The 13092-nt window shown below is 43.7% G+C and overlaps 2 protein-coding genes across 2 annotated transcripts in view; both read left to right on the top strand.

Annotated features, from left to right (window-relative positions):
- Window positions 1-9862, top strand: part of tonsl (tonsoku-like, DNA repair protein) — a 17086-nt gene extending 7224 nt beyond the window's left edge. The window contains exons 11-28 of the mRNA XM_017411236.3: window positions 430-622; window positions 734-789; window positions 1764-1853; window positions 2107-2179; window positions 2259-2422; window positions 4770-4893; window positions 4992-5227; window positions 5324-5789; window positions 5863-6062; window positions 6450-6550; window positions 6642-6798; window positions 6901-6979; window positions 7062-7369; window positions 7802-7973; window positions 8103-8278; window positions 8368-8441; window positions 8618-8751; window positions 9390-9862. Coding sequence (XP_017266725.1) covers window positions 430-622; window positions 734-789; window positions 1764-1853; window positions 2107-2179; window positions 2259-2422; window positions 4770-4893; window positions 4992-5227; window positions 5324-5789; window positions 5863-6062; window positions 6450-6550; window positions 6642-6798; window positions 6901-6979; window positions 7062-7369; window positions 7802-7973; window positions 8103-8278; window positions 8368-8441; window positions 8618-8751; window positions 9390-9595 — 3009 coding nt within the window. The 3' untranslated portion in view covers window positions 9596-9862. The remainder of the gene's footprint in view (window positions 1-429; window positions 623-733; window positions 790-1763; window positions 1854-2106; window positions 2180-2258; window positions 2423-4769; window positions 4894-4991; window positions 5228-5323; window positions 5790-5862; window positions 6063-6449; window positions 6551-6641; window positions 6799-6900; window positions 6980-7061; window positions 7370-7801; window positions 7974-8102; window positions 8279-8367; window positions 8442-8617; window positions 8752-9389) is intronic.
- Window positions 9863-11711: 1849 nt separating this feature from the next.
- LOC108233814 (antimicrobial peptide NK-lysin-like) lies at window positions 11712-12845 on the top strand. Its single transcript, XM_017412512.3, has 5 exons — window positions 11712-11768; window positions 11846-11931; window positions 12060-12137; window positions 12230-12384; window positions 12573-12845. Exons 1-5 carry the CDS (start codon window positions 11720-11722, stop codon window positions 12646-12648), a joined length of 444 nt encoding a protein of 147 aa, XP_017268001.2. The 5' UTR covers window positions 11712-11719; the 3' UTR covers window positions 12649-12845.
- The last annotated feature ends 247 nt before the right edge of the window (window positions 12846-13092 follow it).

Raw genomic sequence — 13092 nt, 5'->3', positions numbered from 1 at the left:
AACGGTTGAAATAGCTGAAAAATTGTGGAAGGAGATAGGTGCCAAAAAACGTACGGAATAGTTAAAGAATAGATAATAATAGATAATAATAGATAATAAAGAGAAACAGGAAAACAATGGTGTGAATGCTTAAAAGCATTCACACAATAATAATAGATAATAAAGAGAAACAGGAAAACAATGGTGTGAATGCTTAAAAGCATTCACACAATTAAGTATTCCAGCTAAATGATTTTAATTTATCAGAAAATCAAATAACTGATTCATTAAACCTATACTAGAAAACACTACTATGTTTCTCAAACCACAGCCTTTTAATGACTAAACTAACAAACAAATCAGAATCTGTGGCGTTATATCAAGTAAAAGTTAGTCGTTCAGCCCCTCAGGCGACACGCTGTACATGAAAGCTGCCTTTGACGCCCACAGAAACGAGCCCTGAGACTCTGGCTGGCGTCCCAGAGACGCAGCGGCGCGCCAAACGCAGGCGACACCGAGGCCAGGCTGCTGGAGCTGTGCGCCGCCGAGGGCTGGCGTCCAGACGGGAGCGACGGCGAGGAGGAGGACGAAGAGGAGAACAGCGAGCCTCTGGAGGACAGTGACGTGGTTCTCTCTGACTCCGGTAGGCTGGGCTCCGTTTACCTGCAGGAAGTGAAAAGTAGAGACAAATAGACTCTGGTGAATGGTCTTTTTTTTTTTTTTTTTTTTTTTTTTTTGTGTGTGTTTTTTTTAGATGAGGATTTAGAGGGTTACGACAAGATGGTGTCAGGAAGAAGAAAGACAGGAAGGGTGAGTTTGTTTTTTTTCCTGTCACACATTATGTCTTCCTGTTCAAAGTTTTCTTTTCTGAAATCAAAGCACTTCTACAGACTTTGTGCTGTTTTTAAACCATGAATTAAAATGATCGGTTAAATCCCAAACAGTGTGCTAGGACTTTTAGTTATTGAACTTTTCAATTTTTAGAAATTTATTTACAAAAGTTTTCCCCATAGAAGTACATTGAGATCTCTTCACTTCCTTCAAAAACAGTCTCTGAAGGTCTTTGCTCAACTTTTGTCTTTATTTTTTAATGCTCCTTTTAGCTATGTTGTTTTTTTTGTAAGTTTTGCTATTTTTAGCTTTTAAGTACTGTTTATCTTTTATCTAGTTTAGAAATTTTTAGCTTCTTTTTGCTTATTTTAGATTTTAGCTGTGGATTTTACAAATTTAAGTTTTTAGCTGTGGTTTTGCTTTATTAAGTTAGTTTGGCCACATTTAGCTTTTAGCTATGGTTTGCTAATTGTAGTTATTTTGATAAGGATCTGTAAAATTAACCTTTAGATACTTTTTGTTTATTATAGCTTTTAGCTGGGCTTTTGCTAATTTTAACATTTAGCTATGGTTTTATTCATTTTTAGCTTTTAGCTTTTAGCTGCAGTGTAGCTACATTTAGCAGTTAGCTACATTTTTACTTTTGCAAGCTTTTAGCTAGTTTGGCTTATTTTAGGTCTTGTTTTCAGTTTTGCTAATTTAAACTTTTAGCTGCACAGCTTTTAGCTACAGTTTGCTAATTTTAAGTTTTAGATCAGGTTTCGTTAAATTAGCTTACAGCTACTGTTTTGCTGGTTTTCTGCTTGTTTTAAACACATTTCAGCAGCTCGTTCAGCTCTCACTCTGTACTCTCACAGACAATGTTTTATTTCTCTCTACTTGATGTATTCTTTATCTCGGGTCCTAAATGTTTAACACGTTTTGTCCTGCTGGTGTGTGTCTCCCCGGTTCAGTGGAACAAGCGGAACGAAAAGGGCGAGACGTCCCTCCACAGAGCGTGCATCGATGGAAACCTCAGGCAGGTCCAGTACCTGGTGGAGCAGGTGAGACAGGATTAAAACTCCCTAAAATGATGGGTTTGAGAACCCTCAGAGTTCCTGCGCCGACGTGAGCAGAAATCCAGCAACAAAAGAAGCACGTTGGGCTCGGTTAAATATTTATCAGATTAAAAACATCGTCTGATTTAATCTCTTGAGGAGAGATCGGCTGTGAATCTTTTATTACGAGTGATCTTCGTGAGCCTATGCGGCGAGACGAGCTGAAGCAGCTTGGTGTGTGTGTGTGTGTGTGTGTCAGGGTCACCCAGTGAACCCCCGGGACTACTGCGGCTGGACCCCCCTCCACGAGGCCTGCAACCACGGCCACTACGGTAAGCGGGTCTCAGATTGTGCTCCTGAACGTTCGCCCCTTGGCGTTTCGCCGCATGGTGTGTCTCTGCTGTGGTGCAGACGCGGTGGCCCTGCTGCTGGAGCGCGGCGCCAACATCAACGACCCCGGCGGGCCCCTGTGTCAGGGCGTGACCCCTCTGCACGACGCCCTCGCCTGCGGCCATTTGCAAGTGGCGAGGCTGGTGGTGGAACGGGGGGCTTCCGTCACACTCCGCAACTCCAAGGTGCGTGTCTGGGTTTGAACGGTTACAAACGGGGAGTTAAAAAAAAAAAAACAAATAAAAAAACTAACGTTGGATTTTCTGGCTGTTTAATGAGCTCCCAGAGACGCGATGCTTCTTTCTATTTTAGTTGAATAATTTAATCGCGTGAGCTTAGAAGTCAAATAAATCCTCTTCCACTCCTTTAACTCTCACACGCTTTCTGAAGCCGAATGTCAGAAACCTAAAAAGCAGAAACACGGGGTATAAAAACTCCAACTTCTCTACTTCATCATCCAAAATGGACCTTTTTATTGTGATTTTTGTGTTTAAAGCTACCTTACCTTTCAGATTATATTCAAATAAAAGGAAATATGTCATGAAACACTTAATTTTACTTAAAATATTAACACGTTTCAATGTTAGAAAAGGGAAAAAAATAACATTCAATGACACTAGAAGTTCTTGTCTTTGCAGTTTTATAACCACTATAGAGAATAATTTCATATAATCTCCCATGTCATTTCCTTTTATTTCTTTCCAACTGCAAATTTGCTGGTGTATAAGTTTTGTTTTAGACTTTAAAGCAAAAATCATTCAGATATTTAACAGAAAAAGCTTCATGGAAATGAATTTTTTTGACTATTTCAGCTTTAAAATCCTCCATTAACATGATGCTTTTCTCCGTGTTCACATATTCAACCAACATGTCATAGAAAATAAGGATTTAACAACAGATCGAACTCCTAATAATCTTTTTTTACTTCTCTATAAGTGATTAGTTTGAGCCACACGGTTTATAGTTTATCTTATTGTTTGGGAGCTCTGTAATTATTTATTGTGCTGCAGTTTTCTCCTCGAGTTTCAGTTTCTCCTTGATCTGAATGACACTAATTAAACTTTTCCAGCGTATTATTATATGAAAGGGAGAAAAATAAGATTGAAGCGTCAGAAGAAAGCCAAATGATACGGCTGCTGCGGTGGGCAGGAAGGCCTTTTTTTTTTTTTTTTCCTTGTCGTTCGGTTTAGTTTGTAATTATGAAAATAAGAAGTGTTTTATATTCTGCCGCTGCGGCTTGTGTGATAATAGTCGTTAAGCAGTTCGGCCAAGCATGAAAACAAGAAACTGAGACGTCTCCATGGAAACTGTCGGGCGTTTTGTCTGTATTACGGTGCGGTGAATACTTTATTTTTCTGTAACCAAGGCTACTTTTTTCTCGAGCTTTAACTCCCTAAGTGACTCGCTCAGCGGGGGGCTGATTATTCCCTGAACTTGGGGAGAAAACTTAAGTCAAACTTGATCTCCTCACACGTTCACTGCCAAAAAAGTTTTGCCAAAGCTGACGATATCACATTTGTCTGAAAGCTACGTGTCTGTTCGTGATTTATTTTCAGGGCAGCAGATTTACTTGCTTTTAAATTGATGAATATTGAATCTGTGTTATCTGTGTAAACGCACGCCCTTACTTTTCCCATGAGGCTCGTCTGTGTTGAACTTACGCTTTCCCTTGTTTCTGCGTCTGTTAGCGAAATATCTCTTGAGCCATTGGCTGTATTTTAGTAAGACTCTCAGGTAGTGATCACTGGACTTACCTCTACAACTGATTAACCTTCAGAGTCAATCCAATTAAAGATGGCCGCCACAGCTAATCAAACTTATCCAACATGAAAATAGCCATCACTCAGACAGCTGTACCGATATTAAGCTAAAATTTGTTGTGGTAGTAGCTGATGCTGATTCCCAGCACATACTTCGAGCGCTAACGAATCACTCAAGGTCTTTGTTTAAAACTTTATCAATAACTGTTGCAGTAAACCCCTATTTGTCTGTTAGCAACACGTCTTATGAACCATTGGGTAGATTTTAATGAAACTTTCAGAAGGTTATCAGTGAGTGGACATCTAAAACTGATCAACATTTGGAATCGATCCAGTTCAAGATGGCCGCTACAACTGAGTGACATTAGGAAAAAAAAGCTTAATTTTAATCGATTTTACAGATATTAAGCTAATCTTTTGTGTGGTGAAGGCTGACAGTCATTTCAAGGATTGACCACAACGGCTACAACTCCATCATTTCTCAACATAAAATGATCTTAGTCTAAAACTCCAGCATGAAAGGTGACGGGTGATATGCATTCATTCAAGGCATGTTGGACCTTTTAATTAGTTTAATAGAAATGGCAAAACGTTGGGTTTATCCGCACTTTGTTTAAGTCTAAAACCTAGATAAAGTAGACTGATATTAAGACTAGATGTTTGCTTTTTAAAGCATGTAGGGAGGGAGAAACATCTGTTTGTTACATATGTGTGGTAACATTCCTGAGGGCTTGTCACTGACCGGTCTTACCCCTGTTCCCTCCTCTGTCAGGGTGAAACTCCCATGGACACCCTGCGTCAGTGGCAGAGGACGTACAGCAGAGAGCTGGACGAGGAAACCAGACGGGAGTGCGTCATCACAGAGAAGCTGCTGAGGAAGGCTCTGGCAGGAGGAGGTGAGGTTTTTTTTTCACATCGTCGTGTCGCGTCTGTCCCCGTCGCGCAAACGCTGTATTTTAAATTTTTTCCCTTTCTTCTCTCTCGCCTACGGCAGTTCCTGCCGCTCCGGCGCCAGCCAAGCCTTTCGACGGCCTGCAGGACAGCCAGCTGTTTGACGCGGAGAACTCGGAGACGCCGTCGGGCACTGGAGGGGGCTGCTCCTCCAGCCAAGAGTGGCCCAGGAACGGCGGGGGCTCACGGGGGACAGCCACCAGCCCCGGACGTCGGGAGAGAAACGGCTCCTCACAGAGGAGCAGAGCTAAAGGAAGGACAGCTGCTGCTCTGTACGGGGTAATGTTTAAAAAAAAAAAAAAAAAAAACTTTCTGTGTGAAACTCGTCCTGATGAGCTGAACTGATTATTAATAGATTATATTCATGTGTTTCAGTTGACCAGCAGCAGCTCAGATGACAGCGACTCTGACAGTCCGGTCAGTCCTCTCCGTCCTGTCCGTCCCAGACACCCGAGCCAAAGGGACGTCCCGCAAAACCGGGAACCTGCTGTAGCCCCCGGCTCGAGCCGAGAAGGCGCCAGGGAGGGCGCCGCACCGTCTGTGTTCAGGCGAGAAGAGTACCACGACGCCATTCGCGGCTTGGGCAGCGCCAAAACCCGCCTCCAGGGTCTCTCGCAGCCTCCGTTCTCCAGCACCCCCGCTGGTTCGTCCAGCAGCAGATCCGCTCTGGTTCCCGAGGACGAGTATCTGGCCGATGACTGGTTGGACGACGATTTGGGGGAGACGCAGCCGAAGAAAAAGAGGAGGCTTCGAGTGGGAAACGAGGAGGAGGAGGAGGCTGCTCCATCTTCGGCTGCAAGAAGTCAAAACAAGCAGTTCAACTCAGACACGTCCTGCCGGGGTAAAGACTCTTGGTTATTTTTATTTTACACGCCTTCTTTATTTAACGTTTATAAGTTATATTTTTTGTCAAGGCTCTGCAGCGGGCTCCTCGTCCTCGTCCAGTGGGGGTCCCTCTCAGAGGAAGAACGGCTCCCTGAGGCCCCATCAGGTGAAAATGACTCAGATGCCAGGGATGGTGAGGTTAGGCCGGCGGGAGGTCAGCAGGTCACACAGTCCCACCGCTACAGACGACGACATGAGAGCCGACGCGCCTCCACAAATGCACTTTCAGGTTAGAAGGACCCGTTTTTTCATTTGTTTACAAATGAACCGATCCAGACGGCAGCGCACCTTTAACTGGACTCTGTGATAGGCATTCATAAATCTGCACTGATCTGTGTGTCAAAGTTTGAGAGACTTGGTGTTTTTAGGTGCAAAGTCTTCCTTTTTATTCTTTGAAACGGTAAATATATTTTTAATTTAGAAAATCAAAGACGTGTGTGTTGTTTATCACAGATCTGTCTAAAAATGTCACGTCTGTCAGCTCTATAAGAAAATTTCACCTCTGGAGTAAATGCTTCATTTATGAGGTTATGCTTTATTATTGTACTCCTTTTTTACTGCAGTCGCCCGTACAAGCGTCGTTTTGCCTCACACCGTTTCGTTTGTGTGTTTCTAGCCTTCAGCTCAGGCTCCGGTTGCGCCCACGCCACTTCCTCCACCAATCCGAATGAGGGTCAGAGTGCAGGAAGACGTGTTCCTCATCCCTGTCCCACAAAGGTTGGCTTACAAGCGTTGAGCTGTTAAAAAGTTTTTGGGTGACATCTGAAGGCTGGCTAAGAGCCGTGCGTCCCTCTGCGTTGTGTTTTAGCGAGGCAGACTCCTGCACGGTGTCCTGGCTGTGTGAGCAGGCCGCTCAGCGCTACTACCAGAAATGTGGCCTCCTGCCTCGCCTCTCGCTGCAGAAGGAAGGCGCTCTGCTGTCTCCGCAGGACCTGCTGCTGTCCGTCCTGCACACCAATGAAGAGGTGAGGACTTACCATCCCCCTGAGAGATAAGGATCCAAAAAAGAATGGTTCGATTCTGTCGGATCTTTTTTTAAAGATGTAACATCAGGTCTTGCGTTCCAGGTTCTCGCTGAAGTTTGCTCCTGGGATCTCCCGCCTCTCCCCGAGCGCTACAAGAAGGCATGTCAGAGCCTGGCCGTGGGTGAGCGCCGCACACAAACCGTCACATCTTTTTTCCCCATCTTGTTGCTCTTGTGACGGGCCGCGCCTCCTCCTCTCTGCAGACGAGAACAAACGCGTCACGCGGCTGTGCGAGGTCCAGGACGGCAGCTCCTCCGTGTCGGTGTGCAGCCTCGGTTTGGGCCCCCCCTGCCTCAGCCCACTCCTGCGCGCCCTCAAGCTCCAGGCCACCCTCACCGAGCTGCGCGTCTCCGGCAACCGGCTCCCGGACGACCTGCTCCCCGAGCTGGTCGCCGCGACGATCACCATGCCTCGGCTTCGGCTGCTGGACGTGTCGGCCAACTGCGTCACGGGGGATGGTCTGGAGAAGGCCGTGAACGCTCTGAAGGGACAGAGCCGTCCCGCGTTCCCGGTGAATCACCAGTTTCTGTCCCACCTGGTTACAGCCATGATTTTAGAGATTACTTTATACAAAAATAAATAATTGCTGCTACGTAAAGTCCTTGACAGACTTGTGGTTAAGTTTAATTTTTCAATGAAGTTTTGTTTTACAAACCAAACACTTTGCACACTTTCCTGTTAGATCCGGCTGAAAATGCTGCCTCCAAACACTGCAGCTACACATTACCCCCCTGCTTAACTATTCTGCTGTCTCCTTGTTAGATTTATTGGCATTAAAAGCTTACCTTTAGAGCCCTAAAAGCTGATGGAGATCTATAAACAAAGTAATTGATTGGTAACTCTGTCAGTTTGTTGTGACAGTGATCATCATTCCTTCCTATCAAACATAAAACTCAGTCTGAATTGAACTGATGGTGAATTGTTTCTCGTTTCCACCTCTCAGTGCCTGGAGGAGCTCGACCTTAGCCTGAACCCTCTGGGGGACTCCGTGTCCGAGTCGCTGTCCTGCCTGCTGTCCTGCTGTCCTCTGCTCCGTAAGCTGTCTCTGCGGGCCTGTGGTCTCACGGCCCGTTTCCTGCAGCAGCACCGCCTGCTGCTCGCCTGCTCTCTGACAGGTGTTTTTTTTTCTCTTTCCAACCTTCGTCTAGTTTTCAGTAAATAGAGGCTTATTGGCGTCTGAATTAAGAAAACTAAAACAAAAAAGCCCAGCGTGTTTACAGTCGGAGTATTGTTCGCTCTCCCAGGACAGGGCCACCTGAAATCAGTGTCCCTGTCCCACAATGCACTGGGCTCCACCGGTTTTGAGCTGGTCTTGAAGACTCTGCCCCTCCACTGCCTCACACACCTGGACCTGTCCGCCGTCCGGAGGGGTCCTGCTGATCACCTGGCGCTGGAACACCTCACCAAAGTCCTGTCGCAGGTGCCCACATACGCGGGGTTTATCATTAACATCCACTTTATGGACAGTTTGGTTTCACAGCCAAGTTATTATTTTTTTGTCTTTTGTAGGAGGAGTGTTCTCTGGCTCACCTGAGTCTGGCAGCAAACGAGCTGACGGACGGCAGCGTCGCCGTCTTGGCCAGGTTTGTATTTTCTTTCTGCCAGATTATAAGATAAGGTAAAACTTTATTGATCCCACGATGGGATATGGCATTCTTGTGCCACCTCCAAAGACACATTTTTCCCCGTTTCGTTTGGAGTGCCTGCCTGTTTTCTTCCATTCGCCTCTGCAGCTGTTTATCTTCGTCCGTGTCCTCAGGTGCCTGCCGCTCTGTCCAACGCTGGTGAGTCTGAACCTGTCAGGAAACCCGTCTGTGACCTCGGTGGGACTCCAAAGCATCCTGATGTCCATGAGGGAGACTTCCCGATCACTAACGCTGTTAAACCTGCAGGGTATGTGTTCAGCACGTACAGATATACCTCGTAGTTTCTTCATCAAATAATGACAAAACAAGCTGTATACAAATTCGGTCTCTTATAAATGTTTTATTGTTGTTTCTGTCCCCATGTATATTTTTGACTGTAGGCAGAAGCCTGCTGAGTCAATTATTAAAACTAAAACAAATCCTTTTTGCTATTTAGAGACAATAAAAAAAAAAAAACTAAAAAATTTTATCCATAATTTCCATAATTTATTAAACTTCTGAAATCCTCAAAAAATTCAAGGACTCTCCTGGCGTGATGTTTTCTTCAAACTTGTTTTAAGGTTTAAAGATTTTAAGTAATTACGTCTTTTATTTCAGGGTTAAAAAGTTTTCTCGGCTTTGGTGTAAAAGTCAGCTTTAATATTTGTTTTTTTCTGTAAAATCTAACAGGAAAAAAATATTAAAAATGCTCCACGATTCTGCTTTTGCTCAAATACTTTACAAGGTGTTATTAGTTGCAGCGTATTTCTAAATCCTAAAGAGTGATGTAAACCTTAGGTAAATGTTGAAATGAGGAGTTTTGGACACCAAATGGGTTCAGGAAAGGAAAAGGCAGCAGAAATCTCCCCATTAAAATCTGTAAATTTCCGTTTGTTTCATCATCAGGTTGTCAGGTGTGTGGCCCCTGGGACCGGGAGGCGCTGGCTGGTTTGTCAGAGCTGGTCAAGGACCTCCGGCTTTGCTCCCAGAGCCTGAACAAACTGGACCGAGACGCCCTGAACCAGATCTGGGGCACGAGTCGCCCGGACGGACACCTCCTGAACCGAAACGCCAAGTTCCTGCTCTCCGCTGCCGTCGCTGCCTCCTCGTGAGCTTCGTCCTCGCAGCTTCCTGTCTCCTGCATCTTCCTCGCCGACGCAGTTTTGAGCTAACACTTGTATTAAAGGTGCCGTTAGTTTCAAACGAAGCGCAAAGCGACACAGAAGGAAAGAGAGTACGCTTTACGGCGAGCTGCGTCTTCATATCCTCTGTAAATAACTCACGGATTTTATCAGATCTTTTGTGTAAATGTGTGCAAAGCTTGAAAAACCCACTGAATAACTGCGATTTGAATAAAAACAAACAATTAAGAGTCTTAATTTAGTTTCTGACCTGCTTCTTTCTTCATTTTGTTTGATAACTGTCAACAGAAAAGCTTCCATATCTTCTCTCTCACCCTGCCACCTTGAAATAAATAGTTCTAACGCTTCTATTTCAAAGCCCATCTGGGACGAGCCACCGTTACGTTACGACCCATTGGCTCAAATGGATGCAACACAATGAGCAGCACACGGGAACAAGTGGAGTTAAACTAAACAGACTTTATTAAAGTCTAACATAAGTAACTGAGGGAAACAGACAGCCAAGCTGCACCCAGGCAGCCTGAGACAGGAGGGAGCAAAGCCCCTCTCTCCAGGTGAAGGGTGTGGCTCATTCGAACAGGCTGCTCAATGGTTGCAGTCATTACAGGTGAGGCTCCGACCTGAGAAACATCCAATACATGAACCCACTTCCATAACACTCTGCCTCACAACAGCTGAAAAAAAAGATGAGTGGTTCCATCAAATTATAGCCTTGGCTCTAAACACACTTCCCTAGTGTCCATTCAAGATGGGTTAAACGTGTGACACATCTGTAGGACCTGATAGCAACAAATGGTGCAAAAAACAAAGAAATCTGCTCTAATTTGTGTTCAGTTGTTGGGAGGCAAAGGAAGAGTCAGGACTGCAGTACGCGTGGTGTAGTTCTCAGCAAACGCATGTTGAACTGCACCCTTCAGATGTGGTTAGAATTAGAGGTTTTGTCTTTTTGCTCAGATATGTCAGATATGGCTATAAGCGTCTACTGCTGCCTTTATTTACAGAGATGGTACTTGAGATAAAAAATATAAAGCTGTTTGTGTGTCTTACTTATCTGCTTGTGGTCTTGAAGTGTCACTTCCTGACCTTTTGATCTCTTGATCTTATTTCACAATTATTACCTTACAATTATTTTTCGAGCGGAAACTTTAAAAAGTCCTGATGTGACACAGAATACGTTGGTCTGTTATGGAGTGTTTTTTGTGCCTTGTGTGCAACGAGACTGAGCGTGCATGTTAGTTTGAGTGAACAATAATGAGTCGTTTGCTCAACTCTCTCTCTCTCACACACACACATCCATTTGAGCCAACGGGTCATGTGTGCACAGCTCTGTCTGCTTGTTGGAGTTGCTGCAACATTTATCAGGTTGTTTACCATCAAAGTATGATCAAATCATATTTCTGTTTCTGGTTTTACTCTTTTAGGTTTCAATGATAGCATTTCTCCTGGACACAATAACTTTTTTACAGTCATAATTAAAATTAAAGATGTTTACAAGTAGAAAATGCTGTTTAAGATCCATAATTCCAGTTGCAATTTCATTTTTTTATGACTAAGAATGTTATTGTGACCAGGAGAAACGCAGGTATTGAAACCTAAAAGAGGAACTGGAGATAGGAGTGGGACTTGATTACACGACTGCTTTTTGTGACAACTCCAACTCGAGACAACTTTACACACGTCAGTCTCACTGCACGCTCACCTCGATGGCACAAAAAAAATCACTTCATACATCAGGTAAAATACCTAAGAAAATAATCTTGACCAGTTATGTGTTATTCCATTAGTTTTACTAGTCGGGGAGAGTAAAAAAAGTGAGGAGAAGACTTTTAGTTTCTCCTTAAAAGACATTTGTCTGCACTCAGATGACAGACTGATTAAATGACCTTTCTGCAGACTTGTGGCTAAAAGTCAACCCGTGGTTTCCGTCTATAAGAGCGAGCAGATTAACGAGAACAGATCACAGTTCATATCAGGTGTTGTTTGGATTGTGGGCTGCCCTGTGACCACCACTCCCACCCCCTCACCTCTACGGGCTATAAAAGCTCTCATCACGACCACTTCACTTCACTCTCAGGGGAAGTTCTCCAGCCAGCGATGGATTCCTCCTCACTTCTCCTCCTGTGCATCCTGGTCACATGTTCAGGTGAGGCTGTGGTCCCTAACACCCTGTTTTCATCACTTATGTTCGAACATTAATCGGCTCTTTTTCGTTCCTCGCAGTCTGGATGGTGCAAGGGAGAAGCTTCGAGGTCAGCATTGATGATGAGGAGGCGTCATTAATGGAAGGCTCCACAAAGGCGGAAGGGGTAATGTGACAGACTCCAAAAACTAAAGTTACTCTTACATATAGTCTGCTGTTCATCATTAAATTACATTTAATAAAACCTTTGAGCAGCAAGAAGCTCACAAACTAAATAAACTCTTTATTTAATAGTTTTCAGTGGTTTGCAAGGCGTGCCAGTGGGCCTTAAAAAGAGTGAAGAAAATGATTGGACCAAATGCCACTGCAGAGGTAAATAATAATAATCATAATTAAAAAGAACAGGCAGAAATGGAGCCACAGAAGGACTAGAGAGAGCAGTGATGTTGTGTCTACTCCTGCAGAAAGTGACCCAAGTTTTGAAGAACGTCTGTGATGGAGCTGGACCCCTGAAGAAGAAGTGCCACAGCTTTGTGGACAGCCACCTCAGGGAGCTGGTCAAGGAGCTGCTAACTGATGATGGAGTGAGAACGATATGTATCAAAACAAGAGCATGCAAGTGAGTACAGATTTCAAAATAAAATGCACAAATTAAACTAAAGCTAATCTAAAATATATTTAACTCTTCAGTGTCATTTTGATTTGATGCATATTCATGTCATGACTCAGCTGCCTTGGACTCTTCATTTTATTCAGAAGTCAATATCATTACAGTTATATTTGTTTTTCTCTCTTTTTTATTTTTAGGTCCAAAGAGTTTGACCTGTTCTTCCCTCCAAACAAAGAATATCTGTACCGCATTGAGATTAATGATCTGGCCTGACATCAGATGGACAGAGCAAAATATTACAGCATATTATTGATAAAAATAAATTAAAAAAATAACTTTGTTATGCAGCTGTGAAAGACCTTTTAACCATCAGCAATTCAAAATATAGAATGAATGAGGACAAGCATTTTTAAGTTGCTGTTTTTCCTGTTAGCTTTGTTGTATTTGTGACCCAGCTGTTAAAGACAAACCCTGTGCTTCCTTTTTATTCTCTAAATAAACTTTGCAGAGCAATCATTGGCTTTTAAAGTCTCTTTTTGTCTTCACTTGTTTAGAAAAGTTACAGAAATATGTTGAATCATTTACTAAAAAGACTATTTTAATTATTGAATATATCATGAACCACTGGACAAATTCTAATAAAAACTCACAGAAAGCTGCTGATCTCCAGCTGATTTGCTCTTTGAACTTAATCTAAGATGGCCGCCACAACTAGAA

Source organism: Kryptolebias marmoratus, linkage group LG10, assembly GCF_001649575.2.
Source record: "Kryptolebias marmoratus isolate JLee-2015 linkage group LG10, ASM164957v2, whole genome shotgun sequence".
Classification (NCBI taxonomy): domain Eukaryota; kingdom Metazoa; phylum Chordata; class Actinopteri; order Cyprinodontiformes; family Rivulidae; genus Kryptolebias; species Kryptolebias marmoratus.
This window is presented reverse-complemented; position numbering and strand designations above follow the sequence as displayed.